Here is a 26383-nt window from a genome sequence, read left to right on the forward strand (position 1 = left end):
CAACACCAACAGCAGGGGGTTCTTCTTCATCAGTTTCAGTGCCACGACTTCCACAGGCACCATCTTCTTCATTGCCACCACGTGGAGGCCCGCCACCACGTTCTATTCGTGGTGGAAGGAGGAGAGATTAGTAGATATATTCACAATCTACTACTTTTTGTCATAGATTACTCATTAGACTTGTAGACTTGTGAATTTGAATTTTGAACCTTTTTGGCTTGGCGGTGACCAAGTGACATATTTTGTAAACATTATTATTTGAATTTTGGACATGACAAATGTTGACAGTTTCTCACTTGCTAGATAAATCATAATATGCTCTATGTTTTATGTTTTATAATATGCTTAAATGTTTTATGTTTTATAATATGCTTAAAAATTTGATGTATGTTTGTAATAGCTAGAATATAGATGATTGTTGTACATACTAGTAACTACAATGGAATCATGGATGCCATATCTATCTTGATTTATGCAAAAATATGCATGTTTTCATGTCTTCTACAATTAATTTGGTATTTGGGATGTTTGTTTTGAGTATAAATGCAAAAAAATATAAAAAAATATATATATACAGCAGACGCTTCGCTTCCTAGATTTTTGGAAAATGACGCTTCCGCGCTCCCGCTTCCGCTTCCGCTTCGCTCCCGCTTCGTGCAACATTGCCCAGGACACCCCCAGGCTGACCTTGATCCTATTTAATGGGTGTTGCCTTGTTCCAAAGCCCAAATGAGATTTATGATCATGGAGATGACTTGCGAGGGCTAACACATCATACCCATGTGCCAATGCTTACCTCAAAACATGCCATGTTAGCCCCAAAAGGTTATGTAAACCTCCTTGGAGATGAAATCATAGTGGAGAAGGAGTTATATGGGGATATACCCATGCACTTTGATGATTTCTTGGAATTAGAAGCACTCATGAGCCACCTTATCACTTGATGGAGATCGCCCATTCTGAGAGAATGGCATCATCATGGAGAGCATTTATTCCCATGTTTGTGGGTAATTTTGATGTATTTAATATGTTTTAAAGCTATATTAAGGTCACCTTTGACCCTTTAGGCCTAGGTGAATACTCAAGTAAACTTTTAGGACTTTTACTTGTAAATTGGTGAAAATTGACTTCGTTTCTCTCATATATACAGAGGGGAGTCACTTTCATTTTATCATCACACTTCACATCACTTTTCTCTCTTAAGAAGTGCACACTACCTCTCTTGCTATTTTCTCTTGGAAGCAATGTGATCTTGGTGGAACGAATTGTCCTAGGAGGGATATTTATGCATGAGCAGACTTGTCTTGGATTGATGAAGTGATTCTTGATTGAATAGTGTAAGTTTATTGTTGGTTTTCCATCTTGCATGCAAATTTTTGAAATTAGGGTTTCTTTTTGCCATATTAAAAAGTGCAGTATCTTTCATAAAATCTTGTTTCTTTATGCTTTGCAAAATTAGTCTTTCAAGAATCCATCAAAGGAACTTTGTGTATGCCTCCATTGATCTTAAATCTCCACTCAAAGAAAGTTGCTAGGGTTTCTAAGGAAGGCTTCTTAGTCCTCTACTCTCCTCATCTAGGTTCATCTATCTTTGATCTCACCATTATTGACTCCATTGCCTAATTGAGAGGAGGCACGAGACTAGCTTGTGGTGGTTATTTTAAATTTTTACTCTTTAAATTATGGTAACTAGGCTTAGGGTTAGCTTAAATCCGCATTTTATAGTAATTTATTGTCTAGTTGTTATTTCCCTATTGAAAGGTATTGCATTTAATAAATATTAAAAGGCGAAATATAGCATTAATTACATGTTTTCACCCCAAAATTAGGGTTGACGTCTTGATATTTATTGCTCTCATATGCATTTTCAGCCATAAAAACATTGTTTGCCTAACCTTCGGTTGCCTCTTCAATAGTCTTTGCTCCTTTGTTGATCTTATCACTTACAGGATATTTCTCAAGCTATTTGAGAGGAGGCTCTAGACTAGCTTGTGGTGGTTATTTTAAATTTTTTAGACTTCAAATTATGGTAACTAAGCTTAGGATTAGCTTAAATATGCATTTTATACCAATTTATTGTCCAGTTGTTATTCCCTATTGAAAGGTATTGCATTTAATAAATATAAAAAGGCAAAATATAGCATTAATTGCATGTTTTCACCCCAAGAATAGGGTTGATGCCTTGATATTTATTGCTCTCATATGCATTTTCAGTCATAAAAATATTGTTTTCCTAACCTTTGGTTACCTCCTCAATAGCCTTTGCTCCTTTGTTGATCTTATCACTCATAGGCTATTTCTCAAGCTACTATATGCCATTGCATGCCCTATATCTGCATATCATAGAACTATAACCTATAGTAGCTTTATTCGAAGTCATAAAGATCTTAGGAAAGTATACTTGAACTCTTGGCAACTCTTATCTTGGCCTTTCAAGGCTTGGCTAGTACCTTCCCCTTCAATTATTAGACCTTGCATCACCCTTGAGCCCTTATTAGTTGAACATCTTGTTGGTGATCTTTTTAGGGAAGCCTCCCTTCTGTGGATAATATCCACCACTAAATAGCTAGGGAGAAGCCACTGAGGTGACAATGGTGGCTAATCTCTTGTTTCCATAAGACCTAGGTTGCCTCGTGAGGCTTTCCACTAGGCCTCCTAGATTTTGCGGTAACAATCGTAAACCTCCAATGCTCCTCCTCAACATGTGTATGGGAGCATCAGCAACCTCCATGAAGTATGTTGATCAACACAAGTGTCCTCAAGTCAAGTGTCCAACCTCCAAGTTGTGTATGACATGTGTTAATTTTCCACTGTTCTATGTTGTTAAAATTACTTTAGCCCAATTCTTAACTTCAATTCAATATTCCAGTAGAAAATAGCAATTGTAGATAGAATAGTAAATACAATGAACAATAAGAGACAATCAGAAGCAATGACAAGAGACACCAAATTTGGTCAAAGACCAGGGAAAAACCCCACAAGGGGGAAAACCCTTTCAAATTCTTCTTCTTATTAGATTGTCATAAAATGTTCAGCAACAAGAGTACATCAATGAGTCAAAGTCAATCCTTTGACTATCCAACAAAGTCAACCAACCAATATCAAATGATGAGCCAATAGTCAAATCTTTCCCAAGTCAAATCTGGTCAAAGTCAAAGTATGCAAATATCTCCAAGTCAACAGCAGTCAAATGTGCCCTAACCAGTCCAAGTCAATAGTCAAAACAGTCCTCCAAGAGCTTGGTCAACAGTCAACAAACTCGGCCTTCAATGCTGGTCAAACCTCAGTCAAAACAGCTCCAAAAATCTCGGTCAAACCTGGTCAACAGAGAGAGAAGATCTGTGGTCAAAGCCTGCAGTCAACATGCCCAGAAAACCTCGGTCCTCATGCCAATAATTTTGGTCCTCCAAAACAGTCCAAAAACCCAAGTCAAATCAAGTCAAACTATGCCCAATCACCAAAAGTCAACGCTGGTCAAAACAGATTTCGGCCTCCTGCAATTTGTCCTCTCTCCTCTTCGCACATGTGGATGAAGACCTGCAATATTTCAGATGTATCGAACCTCCAAGAAGAAGAAGAATGTGTGATGAGATGATGTCCAAATGAGAGCAACTTGACTTGTATTTATAGGCATTCGAGGAGGGCTAATTTGTCCCTTAGGCCAACCTTGACTTTTGTGCCATTGTGGGTTTTTACTTCAAAAAACAATTTTTTCTTAACCAAATTGAGTGCTTCCAGGGCAATTTTAGGCCTCTCTGAATGAGGAATATTGTCCAATGAAAGGAATTTATCCCTGAGCTTCCAAATTAACAACATGGTCCCAAGCTCCAAGGGCTAAGTGCCCAATGCTCCTCCTCCTCAGTATGTACTTTCCCTAATCAAGCAACTGACTCCCCCCTTATGTGCACCCATTGGATTTGTCAACATGTCAACTGAAGTAACAACCTCCTAAGTAATGGCACCATGCTAGCACTCTAACCAAGGTCAAGCATCCACCCACAACTCAGCCATCCATGTGTCCATGAAGCACTGCCAAAGAACTAAGAGAAGAAGTGCTCTCCGAGGACAGTGAAAATACTTTTGGAGTAACCCCAAAAGCTAACAGATTTGTACCCAATACATGTGGATACTCCCCTCCATATTGTAGATTACAGCAAGGATATAAAACATAGGGTACCCTACTCCAATCTATAAAAATATACTAAAGTACTAAATATTAAATTTTTCAAATTTCAACTTACAGATTCTCCATTGAACAATACCATGACAGCAATAGAATGATAAAATTACAATTCAAGGAAGACATTCAAGAAATCATCTGCAATTCTGATTTTTCATGGCCAAATCAATGTCAACAATAAAGGACACCCAACAATAGCCAAAAAAGAATAACAAATCGTGAAAGCATGTCAAGTTAGGGTTTTAATTTAAGGTAGAGGGTACTTGGACAAAAAAGGAAAGGGCTGGAACACTCAAGATTTTTTTCTTTTATTTTTTCTTTCACATGGGGAAAACCGCACACAGAGGATGTGTGGACATCCCTCATCCCACAGGGTACCTCTAGAGGTCCAAAACACAAAGAATAAGGGTAGGAATGTACCCCCTAAGCCCCCTACATAGTATATACCCTATCAAATTGGGTACAACCTTGCCTAGGATGTACGCCATATCCCAAGTACAGAGTCCCCATCAGGGATGTGTACCCAAGGTGTATGATCAGATTTTTTTTCATTTTTTCTTTGGCATGGGTTGACCCCATGTAGGGGGCACATGGACATTCTCCATCCCACAGGATATATTCAAAAGTCTGAGGCACAAAGTATAGGGGTGGGTATGTAACCCTGCATCCCCTACATACCCTTTTGAATTGGATGCAGCCTAGCCATACCTAGGATGTACCCCACGTATGACATTCCCATTTAGCATGTATACCTGAGGTGTGGGTACATATATCCATGTAACGTTATTTAGCTTTGAGAATTTAGAAGTGATCCTGAGTGGACCAAGAGCAGATGGTAAGCAGAGAGTCCAATGACAGTCAAGTTTTATCCAAATTAATATAAGAGTGTCATGGATAAATGCATGACCAATACGTAAGGAATTGGAGGAGCATAAGAGATCACAGACTCTGACGTTAAGTCCTCAGCATGTCTGCCCCTCTCTTCTTTATCCTTTTGTCTATTCAGCCAATTCAACAATAGGTAGCACCTTCTTCCCTTTAACAACCTGCACCCATTAACTATGTTCAGCAATTTCATTTAAAGGATGGTTGTTGGGCTACAGTTTCCTGGTTAAGATTCTACTGTTGAAGAAGGATCTCTGTTTGCCTTGACATTAGGTCTAAAGTTTTATTTCCTAAGAGTTGGATGCCTTCAACCAGGACTGTAGGCAACTGTTCAAGGCCAGAAATCTTCTGGTCCTGCACATAAATTTGAGATTTAATTACGTTATAAGGCTATATTTCTCAGAATGCTGGTCCTATAGCTTCTGAACCAGGGTAAAGAGATCTGCATCTACCTTTCCCATCTCACACATTCTGCTATGCAGTCTCTTGTAATGAACGTAGGGGCTTTTCACTTACAGCTGCTAAGGAGTCTCCATGGAGGTAGACATCATGTTTGGGGCAGCCAGAAAATTTACAATGATATTAAAGCACTGGAATTCAAATTGTCACCTTCGTGGTTGCCTCAGGCAGTGTGGTAAAATAGTCAGTCGACAGCAGGAAAAACTGGAGAAAAGCCCGTGGCTCACGTCTGACCTTCAAAATTCGGATCATGAAGAATAACAAGGGCCCAAACACACAATTTGCAGCAGGAAATTAACAAAACCACAAATTGCTTTGCTTCCAAAAGTTCAGATACCAATAAAAACAGATGCTCACACCCAAAAAATCGAGGGGAAAATGCCCATGAACAGTTATTCCGCCACCATGATTTGAGATGCCAATGAAAACAGCTTCCCATGCCAAGGAAATTGAGGGTAAAATGTCCACGAATTCTTGTTTTCACTCCACAAATTTAGATGCCCATGCCCATGAAACAGAGGGAAAAACCTCCACAAGTTCAGACGCCCAGAAAAATGATGATTGAAACATGCCTGATAACTTGGTTGCTCCACAAATTAAGAAAATAATTGTTTTCTCATTTCTTCTTTTCATGTTCTTGATGTCTTGCAATCTAATTCAAGGATCCCTGTTGTGAATGTCTGTTGTAGTGAAATGCAGCAGAAAATTCCAGAACAGAATTGAAAAACACAGACTATAGCTTGTATGCATAAAGGTCTTGCAGAGAATCGTAACTTGTAGATTTTTAAAAAAATAATGAAGATATCTTCGAGCTTCAAAAGCCATAAGTTCCATCCATTGATGCCAGCATCCTGGATGTGATGCAAATGGCAAATTCAAAGAACACATGAAAACAAACCTTAGTACATTCACAAAACTAGGTTAAGAAAATGATGAATAAGAAAAGGAAGAGAGAGCTTACAAGTAGCTTAGTAACCACAGAACCTCCTGACAGAACCACCTCACCTTTAACAACAAATAGAAACCTGAAAAGAGAAGTATCCATTAGATGAAGGATAAAATAACCAGTGTCACAAAATTTAGAGTTAAAATGATTAACCAATACACACCACATCAATGAGCTGAAATGGGAAAACTTAGATATATAAATTTCCCAGAAAATGAAATAACAAACTAGATTTTCAAGAAAGGCACCACAAATAGAATAGTGAAGGGTAAGGCCATTGAAAGTGATGCATACAAGAAGGAATTGAAAAGGGTTGTATGGAAAATAACAAGGGGAAGAGAGAAGCTGAATCTGTTCAGCAACTAAAGGGGAAAGCATTTGAAAAGGTAGAAGAAATGCAAATAGTGGTAAGGCCACAAGAATCCTGTGACAGCAAAAGACAGATAGTTAAGGAGAGGAAATCATGGCTTGAAAGCCAAAAACTTCCAAATGCTTTTGGGATCACAAATATCCTAACTTCCGAGAATGAAGTTTTGGGAAGCAAAGACTTTTTGCCAGCAAGTTAAAATATATTCTATTTAAATCTATATAAAATGTCCAACCTCCCATACAAACCATATACTTGTAACTAGAATATAAAAGATTTATTAAGAAAATGAACCTGACCTTTCAACATCCTGTGGAGGAAGGGCTGATGTTGAGTTCTCTGGTGAAAAAAATAAAGCAAATGAGAGCTCATCCAACACAAAAACTATAACATGAATAAACTATCGCCATTGAAGGGCTCGCAACCCTCTCTAAGAAGAGAATAAGCAAATGACCAAAGGAAGTGAGAAAAAGAAGGAATAAAAAGTTAGAGACGGCCAAAAGTAACATTGTCCAAAACGTGTACATGTCTAACAATGTAGTAGGTCAGGTGAAAAATTGGCTAGAAAAAATTTCATGTCACACTAATTCATGTGGCGAACTTGTCAGTAAGCAGAAAACTATTTCATAATCTGCACGAAAGATAAGGTGCTGGTATCATTGTGAAACATAAGGATGTACATAGTTCCAGAGTCCTAGACCTTCCATCTGTGCCAGGTACATGACAAAATGGGAACCCATAGCCGGAGTAATCACATATGCTCCAGTAGTCTTAGTCCTGCAGGATCAGAGGAAACAACAACAATCAGATAACCTCAAGACTTAGAGATGTTCTATCCCAAAAAGAGAGAACCAGTTGTAGTTTAGAAGACAGTATGAGAGTACCAGCCAGGAATGGCACTGAAAACATGACTCTCAGGTGTGATGAGAGCATAGTCCCTCTTATATACACTTCGTGTAAAACCAGGTAAATCTGCAAGAAAACAAATAATGAGAAAGTTGTCTGTGTAAGTTGATAAGTTATCACTTGAAACATCCTAATTTAACAGGTTTGACTTCAATCTTGTTATGTAATTTCATGCCGAGAAGCTTTTGTGTGCCTATTTACATGTTACTGCAACCTGAATAAAATATTATTCTAACAAAATCTAGCAATCACAATGTGTAAAGTCCCAAGCACCAAGGTGCTAACTTTGTGCAACTCAGGAAGACTGCCCACTAACACCTCAAGTGCTCTTCCCTAAACTTTAGGTTGCCTCTTCTCCAACACAAGGAGGTCTTCCCTAAGATAGGATTGTTAAGGCTATGAAGTGGAGGCTCAAGGTGAAGTTTGAAGAGTAAACCATAACAAAACAAAAGTTATAGTGTATAGAAGGAAATGGAAATGGGAAGGGGCTATGAGAAAGAAAGGAAAGGGCGGAAGGATCAAGAAAATGGAATGATATCGGACCAGTGGCTATCAATTTATTGGGCTAATGGAGTCATGAAATATTGCATGAAATAATACGACTAATTTGTTTCAAACAACTATTTTTGTTATGCTATATGGTAGAAAGGGATAATTCACCACATTTAAACATCTAATGTATGAAAAAACTAGTTGATACATTCATAATTTAGGTATGTACTTAAGGAAAAATGAACTAATTTGATGCAATTTACTCTTAAGTGTTTGTTGAAAATGCATTATAGAAACTAATCTTGGATGGTCGGGGATGCCACTCGTGAATCTTAATATGAAGGTGTTGTTTTATGGCTAAAATGTACTTCCAATATGCAACTTAATTTGATAGAAGATGGATAACAAGTGCAAACTGCAAATATAACAAGAGGGAGAACCTCCTCAAATCGTGTTACTTCTAGATAAATGGTTTCATTACAAGCCTTCACATAAGCATGGAAACAAGAAGCCTCTACAACATATTAACAACAATTGAAGAACATAAACATAATCAATCAAATTATAAGCAATACCTCATTTTGTCAGTAGTCTTCAAGCTTGATATACAATGGAGCACAATACATCATCATCTCCAAACTCATTCTCATATCACTTCTCAATTTCTCCATATTCTCAAATCACCCAAAATCCAATCATGAATGAAGAGAAAGCTCCTTTTTATAAAGGTAGCTACATATTTCTCACAACAAACTACAATAATTTCGTAACTCCATGACAAGTTAAGGAAATATAAAATAATGGAGTAGATAGAACTTATCCCCATCATGGTTGACCATGTCAAGTGGATCATGTGGTCTCTATCCTATCCAACAAAGGTCACTCCATCTAGAAGATATGAAATAATGTCTTGAAATTTTCACACCAGATATGATTTATTTTTTCTCAAAATTATTTTATTACCCTGAAAATAATTTATGCTCAAATTAATATTCTGAAACTGCTGAAATAAATGCATTGGTGTTCTCAACTTCAAAATTAAAATATGCAGCGGAAAAATAAATAGGAAATCACCACAAGACAGCAGAAATTCAACCAAATAAATCTCCCTTCACTTTATGTTGAAATCTGGAAAATTTAGGGCCTAGATCCACAGAGAAATTACACAAAAAATGATAAATATTGTAGCTCGGACAAGTGTTCTAGCCTTGAGATGTGTCATTAGCTATGAACACAAAGGAATTAATTATCTCCAAGCCAATGTAATTTTTCCTAAGTTTCACCTAAGGAAAATGTCTTAATTAAGTCAAATAGTGATTTTTAAATACTTCCTAAGTTAAAACTTAAGGAAAGTGGTTAATTAATTGACATTAGTTGAGATAACATCGATTTGCATCTAGAAGCTTGTAGAAAGTTTTTAAGATGATCTTAGCCATCTCTTGGGACAAGTTAACTTCTAATTGTGGTCATTCACTTGTGAATGAGAGACTATAAGGCGAGATCGATGAGCAGCATTGGAGACAGATCATACTTGGGTGAGTTTTCAGTGAGACGCCAGGAGGGTTTCAGTAGCAGTATTGAGAATGATATTTCTAGGGTTATTCTTAAAGACTTCTAGTTTTTGAGTTACAGAGGGAGTTTTGTTGGGCGAATTATTTTCTATAGGAGGCCGAAATTTTCCAGTGGAAGTTGTGAGCTTCGGGAGGAGGCTGAGTTGCTCAGTAAATTCGCATGTGTGGAGGTTGATATTATCTTTGGGTGGTAGTGCAAATTGCCAGGAGGTCGTGCGAGCGCCAAAAAGGGCAACGTGAATTGTTGGAGAGCTAGTGCGAATTACTAGAGAGTCAGTGCGAGTTGGCGGAGAGGCAGTGCAATTTGCAAAAGAGGACCATGGAGATTTTTCCCTAGCCAATGTAATCAGCAGATAAGAAGATAAATTTGTTGGAGCTTTGCAGTGAGAGGCAAGCAATTTATGTAGTTACTCAATAGCAAATTTGTTGAAGATTAATAATAAAACCCTTGACCTAAAAATTGATTTTCCCCAAACTGGGGTTTTTCCAAGGATGTTTGTCCAAAAATATTTGTTATTTGTGTGATTGGATTCTCATGTACTCCACTGCAAATATTATTTGGTGAATGGTGTTGTTCATGTTTTTATTCATTACTTTCAGCTACTAAATTATTTTTGTTGTGTACAAGTAATCTGAATAATTAACTAGGTAATAGCATCTTCTGGGTAGCAAAAAATTCACAAAAAATACAACAATATTAGAACCTGGAAATGGCCCGAAGGTTTTCAGCCAGAGGAAGAATTTGGCCCTCCTGAAAATGGTTGCTCTGGAAGATAATTCGGCCCTAGAAATTTCTCAGCCTCCACATATACAGTTGTGCCCAAGGAAAATCTCAACTCCCTTCCTCACATGAGACTTGCTGGGAATCTCGACCTCTCCTCATAGTCTCAGCCTACTCCAAAAACTCAGCCTCTCTCCTCCAAATCTCGCCCCCTTCAGAAATCTCATCCCTCTCAAATTCTCCTTGCAAAAATTTGTTGCACATGTAACCGCTTTCTCCTCAATCACTCGAGCCTTACACTCATGAGAAAATCTCTTCTTCAACAATGTAATTGTATGTCTTCATCCTCTCCCTTAGGTTCTCTTTATGATTTTAAATTGAGCGAAATCCCCACCCCTCAATCGCCAAAGTGATAGATAGTTGGGATTAAATCCTAACCCACTTAGATCAATGGTCAAGATTAGATCTAAGTCACTTAAATAATTAAATTATTTATCCTTAAAAATTTGCTCAATTAGCCAACATTAATCAATTAAATTGATTAATGTGATTTTCCTAAGTTAAAGCTTATGAAAGAAATCGCATTATTTGCTCCTCTTGAACAAGCACCTAAAGAGGGCTTTTCTCCTTCATGTTAGACACTTAGCCTATGTAGAAGACCTTTCGATGCCATAAAATCAACACTCCATCCTAGCAAGGGAGAGATTCCCCACCACCCCTAGCTTGTCCTTGTAGAACACAAACTTGCCTTTCACCTAGGGCTTGGTGAGAATTTATGCCACCTACTCACTGTGGATATGTATAGCAATCTCACAACACCTCTTTGGACCTTGTCTCTAATGAAGTGGTACCTGATCTCTATATGTTTGCACCTGTCATGAAACATTGGATTTTTCAAAAGCCTGATGCAAATTTGATTGTCACAATGAATCACTATGTGCCCCATCTGAAGACCAAATACCCTGTGAGCATTTTGTGAAGCCATATGGCCTCACAACTCACTAGACTCGCAACCATGTACTCGATCTCTATTGAGCTAAGTGCTACTGAGTTTCACTTCTCACTGAACCATGAGATCATAGTTGACCCAAATTGAAACAAAAACCTGAAGTACTCTTCCTATCCACTACACACTCAAACCAAATTGAAGTTGTGTAGCCCTGCAACTACACTCCACCAACTCTGACATGCCGAAGTCCATACTCCATGCCTTTCACCTGGGGCTTGGTAAGAATTTCTGCCACCTACTCATTATGGATTTGTACAGCAATCTCACAGCACCTCTTTGGACCCTGTCTCTGATGAAGTGGTACCTGATCTCTATATGTTTGCACCTGCCATGAAACATTGGATTTTTCAAAAGCCTGATGCAAATTTGATAGTCACAATGAATCACTATGGGCCCCATCTGAAGACCAACTAACCTATGAGCATTTTGTGAAGCCATATGGCCTCACAACTCACTAGACTCGCAACCATGTACTCGATCTCTGTTGAGCTAAGTGCTACTGAGTTTCACTTCTCACTGAACCATGAGATCATAGCTGACCCAAACTGAAACAAAAACCTAAAGTACTCTTCCTATCCACTACACTCCCAAACCAATTTGAAGTTGTGTAGCCTTGCAACTACACTCCACCAACTCTGACATACCTAAGTCCATACTCCATTGTACCTCTCAAGTACCTGAGCACATATTTCGTTGCCACCCAATGTATCCTCCTAGGCTCCACCATAAACTAGTTTAGGGTATTCATAGGAAATCAAATATTAGGCCTAGTGTTGACCAGATACATCAAGGATCCTATTAGTTTCTTGTACACCATGGGATCCACCAACTCACTATTACAAGCATAAAGCTTCCTCAAGTTGGTAATCATGGGTGTCGACATAAGCCTGCAATCCTCCATCCCGAATCTCTTTAGGATATCAATTGCATACTTGCCCTGCCCAATGAATATCACTCTTGATTGTTGCCACACCTCCAATCCCAAATAGTAGTGCATCATCCCAATATCCTTCATCTTGAACTCCAAAGAAAGGTCCTCCTTGCGCATCTCTATGAGCCTTTTAGATCCTGTCAAGAAGAGGTCATCCACTTAGAGCACCAAGATGAGTGAATCACCATCAACAAGTACATAGTACAAGTTAGAATCTACCTCACTCTTGGTGAAGCCCAAGCTAAGAAAGTACACATCAATCCTTGAGTACCATGCTCAAGGTGCCCACTAAAGACGATACAATGTCTTCTTCAACCTACATACATGGGACTCCCTCCCATGCACCTCAAATCCCTAAGGTTGCTCAATATACACTTCTTCCTCAATTACCCCATTGAGGAAGGCAATCTTCACATCCATCTAATGTATCCTCCACTCCATCTCTGAAGCAATGGAAATAATTGCCCTGATAGATGCATATCTAGCAACAAGAGCAAAAGTATCCTCATAGTCTACTCCCTCCTTCTGGAAGAACCTTATCGCCACGAACCTCGCCTTATACTCCTCAACACTACCATTTGCTGCAAGTTTGACCTTATAAATCCATTGAGAAGTAACCATTGATTTCCCTTTAGGCTTCAATACAATCTCTTAGACATCATTCTTCATGATGGAGTTGTATCCTCCACCATGGCATCCCTCCAAACCTACTAGTCTACTGCCTCCTCAAAAGTAGAAGGTTCAAACTCACAAATATTGTTCATTAAGGCCATGGAACTAGAAAATCTCCTTAGTGGTCTACTCTTCATGAAAGTGTTGCTAGGAGCCTCCACATGCTCCTCAGTAACTCTCAATGTCTATTCAGCCCATCTCTGCCTCCTCCTATGAGAACTCGAAGGAATATCTCGCTCCTCCTCCTAATCAGAAGACTGTGTCCCTACTACTAGTTTTTCTAGTCCCTCTTCAATCTTTGGAGCCTCTCACTCCTAATCCTCTACCACTACTAGATCTAATCCATGTGACCTCCTATAGGTCCTCCCCTCCTCGAATTTGACATCCTATTAACCACTATCTTTCCCTACATTGGAATGTAGAGCTTGTAGGCCTTTGAAGTCTCATTATATCCAACAAAAATTCCCTTCTCTACTAAGGGTTCCAACTTAGTCTTCTTCTCTTACGATATGTGGACATAAACTAGACTACCGAAGTTGCAAAGGTGGCACACCTCCAATTTCACTCTTGTGAAAACCTCCTCAAGAATCTTGTCATTCAAAATCTTATGAGGACACCCATTCTACAAATAGACAGCCGTGTTGCATGCCTCTACCCACAGAAACATAAGTAGATCCTAATCATGGATCATAGCCTTGGATGCTTCGATGATGGCCCTGTTTTTCCTCTCTGCCACTCTATTCTGATGCGAATTATACGGCACTATCAACTCCCTTTTAGTTCCTTCCCCCTTGTAAAAATTCTTGAACTCATTGGAGGTGTATACTCACCCCCACAGTATGATCTAAGGACCTTAATCTTCTTCCCCATCTAGTTCTCCATAAAATCCTTAAACTCCAGAAACTGACTAAAGACCTCATCCTTGGCCTTCAAGAAGTATATCCAAGTCCTCCTAAAGAAATCGTCTATGAATATCACATAATAGCAATACCCCATCACAAACTCCACTGACATAGGACCACACACATCTGAATGTATCAAGTCCAACACACCCTTGGACTTGCTCTCGCTGCTTGGAAATGCAACCTTGACATACTTGCCATGCACACATCCCTTGCACACTCCATTCTGCTCTACCTTGAACTCCAAAAGACCAGTGTCCATCTCCCATAACAATGGTAAAGCTCTATAGTGCAAGTGAGCCATTTTCATGTGCCACAACTCACATACGTTGTCATTGTCATGCACTAGGGCTCATACCGATTGCCCTCACAACATGTACAACTTACCTTCTCTACCTCCAATCATGCTCCTCAAGCTAAGGTCAAATCCTCTTGTTAAAATTGGCAACTAGGGCCAAACTCCATGTGGATCACCTTATTTATGGCTTCTGATATTTTTCCTAGATTCCTCTCATCAAGGGTGTAGGATTGATCTAAAGATCATCCGATTCTGATAAGTATTTATGGAGATACGAATTTATTTTGATTATGGACAAATTGTCAAGGTCGGCCAGCAAACTTATGTAGGCTCAGAAGCCCAACAATCATGTCTATTCAACCTCAACGTTTGCATATAAATACAAGGAGCATTCTCCTCATTTGGACAATTCAATTCACTCATCTTCTCTCTCTCTCCCCTACGCATAAAAGGAGCCTCTCTCTCTCACACACGTGTGGCTGAAAGGAAGACGTCCTAGGGCAAGGAAGACACAGAAAGAAGGACGCTAGGGCAGCAGGTCATCTCTTTGACCAACGTTGACCAAGCGTTGACCTTCCAGAAGTGTGGATTGGGTGTGGTTGCCTCTCCTAGGCAAGCCGCAATTTTTGGCACGAAAATCGAGGTGATCTGACCTCTGGTTTGATCAGTGTTGACTGCCCTAGTTTAGGGCTGCAAGTTGACTTCAGAAATCTGCAAATTGACTGAACTTTTGGGGCTGTTCAAGGGTTGTTTCTTCAGGCTGTTCGAGGACAAGTTGACCGGAAATTGACCAAGTATTTTAGAGGTCAATTTCAGCTAGTTTGACCAAGTTTGACTTTGCTGATCTAGGGTTTGCTGCTGCTGATATAAAATTACAGAATTCAGATTTTGTACTATTTCTCTCTGCTGAACTATTGAAGATAAAAGAAGATTTGATCAAAGGGTTTCCCCGCATTGGGGTTTGTCCCTGGCTAGCCGCCACATCTTGTGTCTCTTGTCTTGGCTTGTTTTCTATTGATCATTTAATGTTCTATCTGCACTTTACTTAATGTATATGTGATTGCTAATCTGTGGCTAATAAGAAGAAAAATAAGTAAACTGCTCTAAGCATAGAACATACCATAATTTAACATGGTATCAGAGCTGAGGTGAAGACAAAGCCCAAGCAAGAGCAATCACCGAAGAGAAGGTTGGCAAGGCTATCTTAAAAAGAAATCATGGGGTCCTCAACACACTTCCCTGTTGAAGACAAACTCTATGAGAACTCTGACTATCACGGATGGAAGATGTCTCTCGATCTAACATTAGAAGAGCAGGAAGTGTTGGACCATGTGAGAGGCGAGATTGTTGAGCCTCCATCAAATGCATCCGCTACTGCTAGGAACAAATGGACCAAGGGAGAAGTCAAAGCAAGGAAGATCATCCGGGACTATATCGACAAATGCTTGGTGCCCTATGTTTCCGAGCTGAACACCTCCAAGGAAATCTACGATAGACTGGTGAGTTTATTTAAAGTTAATGATGCAAATCAAGTCTTGTTTCTTAGAAATAAGCTGAAGGAAATTAAGAAGGGCAAAGATGAGAGTATGCAAGCATATTTCTTAAGGATCACCGAGATCAAGAACGATCTCCTATCTATTGGGGAAGTAATTCTTGACAGAGAAATGACACTCACAACTCTTGGAGGACTGCCATCTGAATGGTATATATTCAGGACTACTCTTCTCAACAATAACGTAATTCCTGGATTTGAGGAATTAATGGCCAGATGCATTCAAGAAGAAACGAGGATGGAAGAGCAAGAAATGCCCATACTTAAAGGTCATCCCTCTGCCTTTTCTTCTCATAATAAAAGAAGAAACAATTCCGAGGCTAAGTTCAAAGGAAAGTCTGGATCAAAGGGTGGAAGAAAAGGACGATGTTACAATTGCAATAAAACGAGTCACTATGCAAGGGAGTGCCCTGATAAAAGGGACTCACACTGGGACGATGATCAAAATCCCTCTCAAGGCAATCAAAGGAATGGCAGGTCAAAGAGCAGAGGTAAAAGAAGTGTCGGAAATCAAGGAAGAGGACAACCATTCAAGAAGGCAAGAAATTCCAGGTATGAATCTAACACTGTTAACAATAAGCAAGATGAATATTATCTACCAGCCGCTCTATCTACTACTGCTCCCCCGAGCTCGCTGAGAAATTGGCTTATTGATAGTGGTGCCTCAAGGCACTTCACTGATTACAAAGAAGCTCTCTATAATCTGATATAGAAGGAAACCAACCTGGAAATTGTTCTTGGAGATAGTTCAAAATATCCCGTGATAGGCGTAGGAAATGTCACTCTTCAATTGAATCAGGGTAATACCATCCACTTACAAGATGTATTATATGTACCTGATCTCAAAAAGAACCTGATGTCCATTTCGGCAATGGAAGACAAAGGCTACAAGGTGGCCTTCAGCAATGGCAAGGTACGTGTATGGAAAAAGGACTTTAAAGATGCTTTTACTCTTGGGTTTCGAGTTGATTCAATATATCAGGGCGGTGGAAGTCCGTTGGGTGTCGCTTCTTGTGACACATCTCTTCAGTCCGAACTATAGCATCGGAGGTTTGCTCACCTTCATTATAAAGCTCTACCCGATGTAAAAAAAAGGGTGACCGGGATGCCCAAGTTCAAATTAGAGCAAGAAGGTGTATGTCCAAGATGTGCCAAAGGGAAGCTTAAAAGGGTACCATTCCCCTCAAGCCAAAGCAAGACCTCCGATATATAGCAGTTGGTTCACTCAAACATATCCGGTATGATGCCTACGAACTCCTTGGGAGGATATTTATATTACCTCACTTTTACAGATGATTATTCTTGCAAGACTTGGATATACTTCTTGAAAAAGAAGGATGAAGTGTTCTCCTGGTTTCGGCACTTCAAAGCCTTGATCGAGAATCAAACCAAAAAGAAGATCAAGATCTTAAGGACTGATAATGGGACTAAATATGAATCCAATGAGTTTCATGACTTTTGCAAAGAGGCTGGCATTAAGAGGGAGACTACTACACCATATACTCCTGAACAGAATGGTGGGGCGGAAATGAAAAACGTACAATTGTGGAAGCTTTTCGTGCTATGCTCCATGATCAAAGACTTCCGAAGTTTCTATGGGCCGAAGCTGCAAATACCGCCGTATATGTACAAAACTGATGCCCTCATCAAGCATTGGGTTCCAAGACTCCCGAAGAAATGTTCACCGGTAAGAAACCTAACGTATCTCATTTTAGAATTTTTGGAAGCCCTGTATATTTTCATGTGTCTAAAGAAAAAAGGAATAAATTGGGTGCATCTGGAAAGAAAGGAACCTTCGTGGGCTATAGCGAAAATACTAAGGGCTATAGAATCTATGTAGTTGGTCAAAGGGAAGTCGAGATTAGTCATGATGTCACCTTTGACGAAGATATTGCTCTTAGCAAGGTAGACAATCTTCCTACTTTAAGGGGATCTAAAGAAGCTGACATCGGGGAATCGAAGGAAAAAGAAGATGAGACGATGCCCGATGTGGAAGAACTTATGGATCCTATTAATCCTCCTCCGCAAGAGCCTTCCTCTTCTAGGAAGAGGCCTTAATGGCTTAGGGGGACACTTGATGATGTTGAAGGACACATTGCACCCCGAGGAACCTTCCGTGAAAGTAAGAAGCCGAACAGGTATCAGGGATACCTGACCATCATGAGCACGATCATCCAAAATGAGCCTTCGTCATTCACAGATGCCGTCAAGCATCAAGTATGGAAGGATGCTATGACCGAGGAATATGAGTCCATTATGAAAAACAATGTTTGGGATGTGGTCCCCGACCCCGGGACAAAGCAGTTATCACTTCAAAATGGCTTTACAAGATAAAGCATGCAATTGATGGAAGTGCGGAAAAGTATAAGGCTCGTTTTGTCGCTCATGGCTTCTCCCAGAAGGAAGGTATAGACTATGACGAGATATTTGCACCTGTTGCTCGATATACCACCATCCGCTCGATCATAGCCCTTGCTGCTTCGCAAGGATGGAACCTACATCAGATGGATGTCAAGACTGCGTTCTTACATGGTTCGATCAAAGAGGAGGTCTATGTGGAGCAACCCGAAGGATTTGAGATTTATGATCGAGAATCTCATGTGTGCAGGTTGAAGAAGGCCCTCTATGGGCTAAAGCAAGCACCTCGAGCATGGTATGAGAGGATCGATAGCTACTTGATGAAGCTGCGATTCACTAGGAGTGAAGCCGACCCTAACCTTTACTTTAAGGTTTTAGATGACAAGCCTCTCATACTGGTGCTATATGTTGACGACCTCTTTCTAACAGGTGCAGAGCCTCTCATTCACGAATGTAAGAGGGAGTTGGCTTCTGAGTTCGAGATGAAAGACCTAGCACTTATGCACTATTTCCTAGGACTGGAAGTCTGGCAGAAACCAGGGGAGATTTTCCTACCTCAAGGAAAATATGTGGTGAAGATATTGAAGAGATTCGACATGGTGGACTGCAAGCCCGTAACTACCCCGATGGAGCTTGACTTCAAGAAGTTAAGTGGTAGTGTTGTCGGAGCTGTTTTACGAAATGCTACTGAGTATCGTCAACTCGTCGAAGCATTAATGTTCTTGGTGAACTCCCGTCCTGATATATGCTTTGCAGTCAACACATTGAGTCAACATATGGTTGAGCCTCACCACTCACATTGGATTGGTGCCAAGAATTTGTTGAGATATCTTCGTGGCACAATCACTCATGGGTTGAGATACACTGTTGGAGATGTGAGACTACTTGGGTATACTGATGTTGATTGGGCAGGCAATGTGGTGGACCGAAAGAGCACTTCCGGGTGCTGTTTCTCTTTGGGATCTGCCTCGATATCCTAGATGAAGCAGAAGTCGGTGGCTTTGAGCACCGCTGAGGCAGAGTACATTGCTGCTAGCATGGCCTCCTGTGAGGCAGTCTGGTTGCGAAAGCTCTTCAGTGAGCTGTTTGGATTTACATTGGATACTAACGTGATTTCATGTGACAACCAGAGCGGGATCCGTTTATCAAAGAATCCTGAATTTTATGATCGCTCCAAGCATATCGATATCAGGTACCACTATATTCGAGATATGGTGCAGCGAGGAGCAATAAGGCTCCAACATATTGGTACAGATGAACAAGTCGCCAACATTTTGACAAAGCCCCTAGGAAAGGTCAAATTCCTGACTTTCCAAGAACGACTTGGTGTCGTTCAGAGACCCTCTTATGAGGGTCTTGTATGATGTATTAAGCTCTGGGAGCTCCAAGGGGGCGCGGGGTACTTCTTGGAGCGACATGTGACCACAAGGCGACTCACCATCCCCTGGTGGTGCACTATGTAAAGGGTAAAGGTTCAACCTTCACCTGTGATACCCCGTGGCGACTGTGGAACAGGATGATTAGTTCTCCTATGGGCCAGGATGATTCGTTCTCTGTGGTGACTGTGGAGCAAGATGATTAGTTCTCCTGTAGGCCAGGATGATTAGTTCTCTGTGGCATCCACTAGACAGGATGATTCGTTCTCCTGTGGACAGGATGATTAGTTCTCCTGTCGAGGCATCCTACCCATGCAGTCTAGGACTCATGGGAAGTACCTCTCATCTGATCAATGAGCAGGGAAATGAGGATAGGGACCATAGTAGTACAATCGATGCACATATCGCTGTATCTATCGTACTCCTTATGCTAGGATGACCTCCATTGATCTGGGATCAATGATACTGATCTGGGATCAGTGAGAGTGGTTCACACTCTGAGACTGACTTCAGGTCAGTGGAGGATGGTATGATACATCCTCGATCATTTCTTCTTCTTCATAGTTCAAGCAGAGCAGAGCAGAGTGGGGTCAAGCTGTACAGGACAGTGCATTTCATGGATAAATAGCAGCGACGGTCTGACAGATTGCAAATGAAGTTCTCCCTAGTTGAGAGGGAGTGTTAAAATTGGCAACTAGGGCCAAAATCCATGTGGATCACCTTATTTATGGCTTCTGATATTTTTCCTAGATTCCTCTCATCGAGAGGTGTAGGATTGATCTAAAGATCATCCGATTCTGATAAGTATTTATGGAGATATGAATTTATTTTGATTATGGACAAATTGTCAAGGTCGGCCAGCAAACTTATGTAGGCTTAAAAGCCCAACAGTCATGTGTATTCAACCTCAACGTTTGCATATAAATACAAAGAGCATTCTCCTCATTTGGACAATTCAATTCACTCATCTTCTCTCTCTCTCTCACACACGTGTGGCTGAAAGGAAGACGTCCTAGGGCAAGGAAGACGCAGAAAGAAGGATGCTAGGGCAGCAGGTCATCTCTTTGACCAGCATTGACCTTCCAAAAGTGCGGATTGGGTGTGGTTGCCTCTCCTAGGCAGGCCGCAATTTTTGGCATGAAAATCGAGGTGATCTAACCTCTAGTTTGACCGGTGTTGACTACCCTAGTTTAGGGTTGCAAGTTGACTTCAGAAATCTGCAAATTGACTGAACTTTTGGGGCTGTTCAAGGGTTGTTTCTTCAGGCTGTTCGAGGACAAGTTGACCGGAAATTGACCAAGTATTTTAGAGGTCAATTTCAGCTAGTTTGACCAAGTTTGACTTTGCTGATCTAGGGTTTGTTGCTGCTGATATAAAATTACAAAATTTAGATTTTGTACTATTTCTCTCTGCTGAACTATTGAAGATAAAAGAAGATTTGATCAAAGGGTTTCCCCGCATTGGGGTTTGTCCCTAGCTAGCCGCCACATCTTGTGTCTCTTGTCTTGGCTTGTTTTCTGTTGATCATTTAATGTTCTATCTGCACTTTACTTAATGTATATGTGATTGCTAATATGTGGCTAATAAAAAGAAAAATAAGTAAACTGCTCTAAGCATAGAACACACCATAATTTAACCGCGTAGTCTAACGAGGCGGAGGAGTTGCCCGGAAAGTTATTGAAATTCCAGTTATATTTAGAGAAAATCCGGCAAGGGTTTTTGTAAATCCAAGTTATAGGTGCTAAACTTCAAAATTTTAGGTGTTCTAGACGTTTTTGATGGTGTTGAATCCATTTCCACCATCAAAAAAACGATTCAAAGTTTCAAACACTGCCTCTACAAAAAAATTTGAAATTTTTTACCCGGATTCCAGCCACTTTTGGCCGTCCGGGCAATTCCTCTGCCTCGTTAGACGACTCCTAATTTAACACCTCTCAACCTAACAAGTACCTATCCATCTACAAAGTTGACCTCATAACCCTTGTTCTCCATAGGCAATATAGAGAGTAAATTTTTCTCAAGCCCTGGTACATACATCACCTCATTCACTTCCATTAGACTGCCAAAATCAAACTATATGATTCCCACACCCTGTACTGCATACTTGGTGTTGTCACCAAGCTCCACATGTAGGTTTTTTTGCTCCATATTGGTGAAGAGATTTCGAGATCCCGTAATGTGACGAGATGCTCCAATGTCCACGAACCACACCCTATGTGTAATGGTGCCAGAAAGACAAGACATCAGTGAGAATTCCTTCTCATACTTGGTGGCCAAATCATCTGTGCAGATGTAGCCACAGATGCCTTTCCCTTGCCCTTCTTCTTGTTCAAACATTAACCTACATATTGTCCATATTTGTGACATGCAAAACAGTTGACTTTACTCATGTATTTTTTCTTATCGGCCTGTGAAGTAGCTCCTCGACCTGAGTTACGCTTGGCCTTTGCCTTGCCCTTCTTTACCTGACAGGCAAGTGCAAGGTTCTCTTAATCCCCACTCCTACATTGTCACCAGACAAGGAATCCTTCCAAATTTCCCTTTGAGTGAAATCGTCACATAGTCTATTCCAATCAGGAAGCTTATCTCATGCTAGGATCCATGTCACAAAGGTAGCCCATTGTTTTGAAAAACCACACAAAGATATCTTAACAGGTTCATCCTTTGACACATCTACCCCAATAGCTGCAAGTTCATTTTTAACTTGTTGAATCCTAGTGAGGTATGTGAAGTGAACAAAGTTCCTTCTATAATTAATTACTCCAAAAGACTTGGAATATAAATATATCCATGAGGATACAAATATTATATATTAAATGTGTGAATAAGAATGATGATGATTTACAATGAGAACGACATGCTTGCTTATATATTAGGCAAGTGTCTCTTCATGGAGAGTCATGTCTCATTTAGACATGCCTCTTCAGCCTAATTACTATTTTAACTAATCATTATTTATGATTATTATTGTTTACATTATTTTACATTATTTATATATTTTATTCATAACATTGCCTTCCTCCTCAAAAAGCTTTGTCCTCAAAGCTTGTCGATGAAAAAGGCTTGATCTCTTTTTCGGCTTCGAATGTCTTTCTGTCTCGGAATAGTCATCTTCGTCGATACAAGCTGATATGATCTTCTAAGTGACAAACAAAATTGTCGTACTGAAAAGGGATCAGACCATCCTAGATTAATCTTTTGTGTAGTATTCTGATCACTGGAATTTTGTAACGACTTGTCACCATAAGACGGAATTGATGTTATGTCATTATTCTCTGGAACATCAGTTTATTGTTTCTGGTCTAAATGGTCCCGTACGTAGCTTGGTTGAGTTGTCTACTCTCATGATTCGGATGTTGATATGGGACTTTACTTTCCCTTATTAGGTGTGTGGAAATTTTTTGATTTACTTCAAGGGATAATGTTGTTGAGTTCGTTACCAAACCTTCACTTGGGGTGTTTATCATCCAAACTGCAACATCCAAGCACGTCTTTTCTTCAACTTGCTTGTCTTCTTCCTAAGTTGTGACATTCACTGGATCGGTATCTATTGTTTTGTCCTCAACTTGAATTCCTACATTTGATGCTTCCTTCTCAATAAGTTGTTGTACCTTGTTTTCTAATGACTTCTTGTCCTTCTTAAGTTTCTTAATTTGCGTCAGTAATTTTTTACTATGGTTTTAAGTCGAGAAACTTCTTCATTTTTGTCAACAGTGATTTTGTCAATTTCATTTTGCATATTTTGTAATACTTTTTTACCATCTTGAGAAATTACTTTTGAAATCTCTGATATATCTTCTGGCGTTACTGAATTTGGTTTCAATGTAACATCTTGGAGTGTTATTTTCTTCTTCTTCTAAGAAAATGTTAAAAACTTTTTCTTCGTATTTAAGATGACAGATCCTACTGTTTCCATCCAGGGTGATCCCAAAATAATGTCACCTTGATTGTTCCATAGGGTCTGAACTGAGAATTGCGATACAAATGTATAATCTTCAACGTTTAACTGTAAATTGGCTATGTCATATATTTTATTGCGAAAAAAAGTCAAATTTTTCAATTATATTTGACTCCGAAATCACTAGTTGGTTTGCGATTTTAGGTGTTATAAAATTTGCATCTTCTGCCGGAGAAATAGAAATAATAACATCTTTTCCTGCGAGATTTCCTTTAATGTTAAATAACGCTTTACCGTCTCTGAGTAAGGTTTCTGGGAATCTTATGGCCTTCATTTTTGTATTAGACTTCATTTTTGCTTCTTGAATATTAAATACTTTTTAAATCACTTTTTTTTTAAATAAATCCCTTTATTACCTTTTCACCTTTTTTTTTTAAGCCTTCACTTATTAACTTCAATAATTCACTTCACCTCAATAATTCTTCTTATAAATACCTTTAATTATTAAATGACCACTTTAATATTCTTCTTAGTCACTTTATCTTATAAAAAAATACTTCTTTTTTATTTATTATGAACCCTTTCTTTTTTAATTTTGAACCATCTCCTTTTATATTTAAATAATCTGAATACTTTTTATATGTTGGCCTTTTTATATTCTTATGAGCCTTAATCAAATGTTCAAATCTTTTTTCTTTTTTATTTCTTCCTCCTTAATATTAATGACTTCTTTCACTTTCTCTTATGTTTCCCTGTACTTTAAGGTAGTTTAATAATCGTCCAATACTAGATGTATATAACTTTAATAAAAATCGAAATAATTCTTCCACTAAATAAAATTCCACTCGGATTCCTTATGATGGTTATCTTCATATACTTAACCAAATGGGATTTGTATGAATGCGTCCATACAAACCGTCACAGCTAATATAGAGGAACAAATTTGTAATTGAATTGTCGTTGATACAAATGATGGTTGCGAATTTTCTTGGAAAAAGAAAACGATTGCGATAGTTGGAATATCGATGGCTAAGTGACAGAGTGAACAACGATTGAACAAGGTCGATAGAGGCAGCGAGCAAGAGAGCAGGGCTGCCTGTAGCCAGACGGCAAAGAAGTTATACGAAGGTGCGTGCTCTTTCAGTGGCGGGGTCAGGGAAGATAGCCAATGGACTAGACGTTTGTGTATGGCGGCTGACAAGGTGGCAAGAGATGCGGTGAATGGTTGATATTCAGTTTATAATTATAGATGTTGTTGTTGGGCAGTGGAGATGTTGGCAGCTTCGGTCAGCAACGACAACAGATGGTTGACGACAGTCGCTGTTAGCCCAGGTAAGTAATATATATATATATATATATATATTTTATAACGTCCTTTTCCTTCCTTTTTTTTGACTATATATATATTTTCCTTTTTTTTCAATATAATTTTTTAATCTCTTTTTATATAATTTCTTCTTTTTATTTCTGACTTTATATATAGCTCTCTCTTTTTTTCTTTACATATCTAACTGTTTTTTTTTGTACTCTTTCTATGTGGCCAAAAAGCCTGGTGGCGAGATGAAGAAACTCCAATTGTAGCGAAACGCTTGAACTGCAACAACAATAAAGTTGACGAAAAGTAGATGGCCAAGGGCCTGGATCAAAGAGCATGGCTCTGTGCAGCGGTGAAGCAGCCAGAGGATCAACTACTTTGATACCAAATGAAGCGAACAAAGTTCCTTCTATAAATTAATTACTCCAAAAGACTTGGAATATAAATATATCCATGAGGATACAAATATTATATATTAAATGTGTGAATAAGAATGATGATGATTTATAATGAGAACGAGATGCTTGCTTATATATTAGGCAAGCGTCTCTTCATGGAGAGTCATGTCTCATTTAGACATGCCTCTTCAGCCTAATTACTATTTTAACTAGTCATTATTTATGATTATTATTATTGTTTACATTATTGTACATTATTTATATATTTTATTCGTAACAGTATGATGCCACCATGTCTAATCTATTCATTTTGGTGTTTCTCAACTTTTCTCTCAACATTGTCTTCCAATTCTAGTCATCAATCTGGTACATCTTTGTCAAGGCTATCCACATTTGATGAGCAATCTTCTTTCCTAATATGTGAGGAATCACATGATCCTTCACAGCATCCAAGATGATATGTCTAGCTTTCAAATCCTTCGAATTATGAGCAGTCTATGCTACATCATCCAAAGGAGGTTGCATGCCAGTATCAGCAAAATCCAAAAGGTTGTTTTCCATGAGAATTAGTGAGATTCTCTCCTTCCATGGACTAAAATTAGATGCTGCTTCCAATCGGTCTTCAAACCTCAACCTGATTGAAGTCATTCTCCTAGATCAAACCCTCAACTGCAAAATCCTTTTAGCTAAAAAAATAAAATTTGTTGGAAACCTTTGTGCTATTGATCTCTCTTCTCTCTCTGAGTTTCTAGTGCTCCGATACCATGTTGAACTTTTAACACCATATCTGATTTAATTTTCTCACAATTATTTTATTACCTAGAGAGTAATTTATGCGTAAATTAATTTTGAAAATACTAAAATAAATACACTGGTGATTTCAACTTCAAAATTAAAATATGCAACGGAAAAATAAATAGGAAATCACCACAAGGTAGCAGAAATTTAGCCCAATAAATCTCCATATACTTTATATTGAAATATGGAAAATTTAGGGCATAGACCCACAGAGAAATTACACAAATGGCCCTAGAATTTTTGGCCCAAGGAAGAATTTGGCCCTCCTAAAAAGGGCTACTCTAGAAGATAATTTGGACGTGGAAAATTCTCAAGCTCCACCTGCAAAAATTTGGCCTCCACCTGTATA

At 39.2% G+C, this 26383-nt stretch overlaps 1 protein-coding gene across 1 annotated transcript in view; it reads right to left on the reverse strand.

Annotated features, from left to right (window-relative positions):
- The window catches only part of UGLYAH (ureidoglycine aminohydrolase), a 369965-nt gene that overhangs the window by 321770 nt on the left and 21812 nt on the right, over positions 1–26383 (reverse strand). Inside the window, exons 3-6 of the mRNA XM_089459625.1 lie at positions 7722–7809; positions 7538–7614; positions 7137–7176; positions 6486–6549 (exon numbers count right to left, since the gene is read on the reverse strand). Coding sequence (XP_089315751.1) covers positions 6486–6549; positions 7137–7176; positions 7538–7614; positions 7722–7809 — 269 coding nt within the window. The remainder of the gene's footprint in view (positions 1–6485; positions 6550–7136; positions 7177–7537; positions 7615–7721; positions 7810–26383) is intronic.

Source organism: Pinus tabuliformis, chromosome 7 (assembly GCF_031772625.1).
Source record: "Pinus tabuliformis cultivar Carrire ecotype Pingquan chromosome 7, CPIR1, whole genome shotgun sequence".
NCBI classification, from domain to species: Eukaryota; Viridiplantae; Streptophyta; class Pinopsida; order Pinales; family Pinaceae; genus Pinus; species Pinus tabuliformis.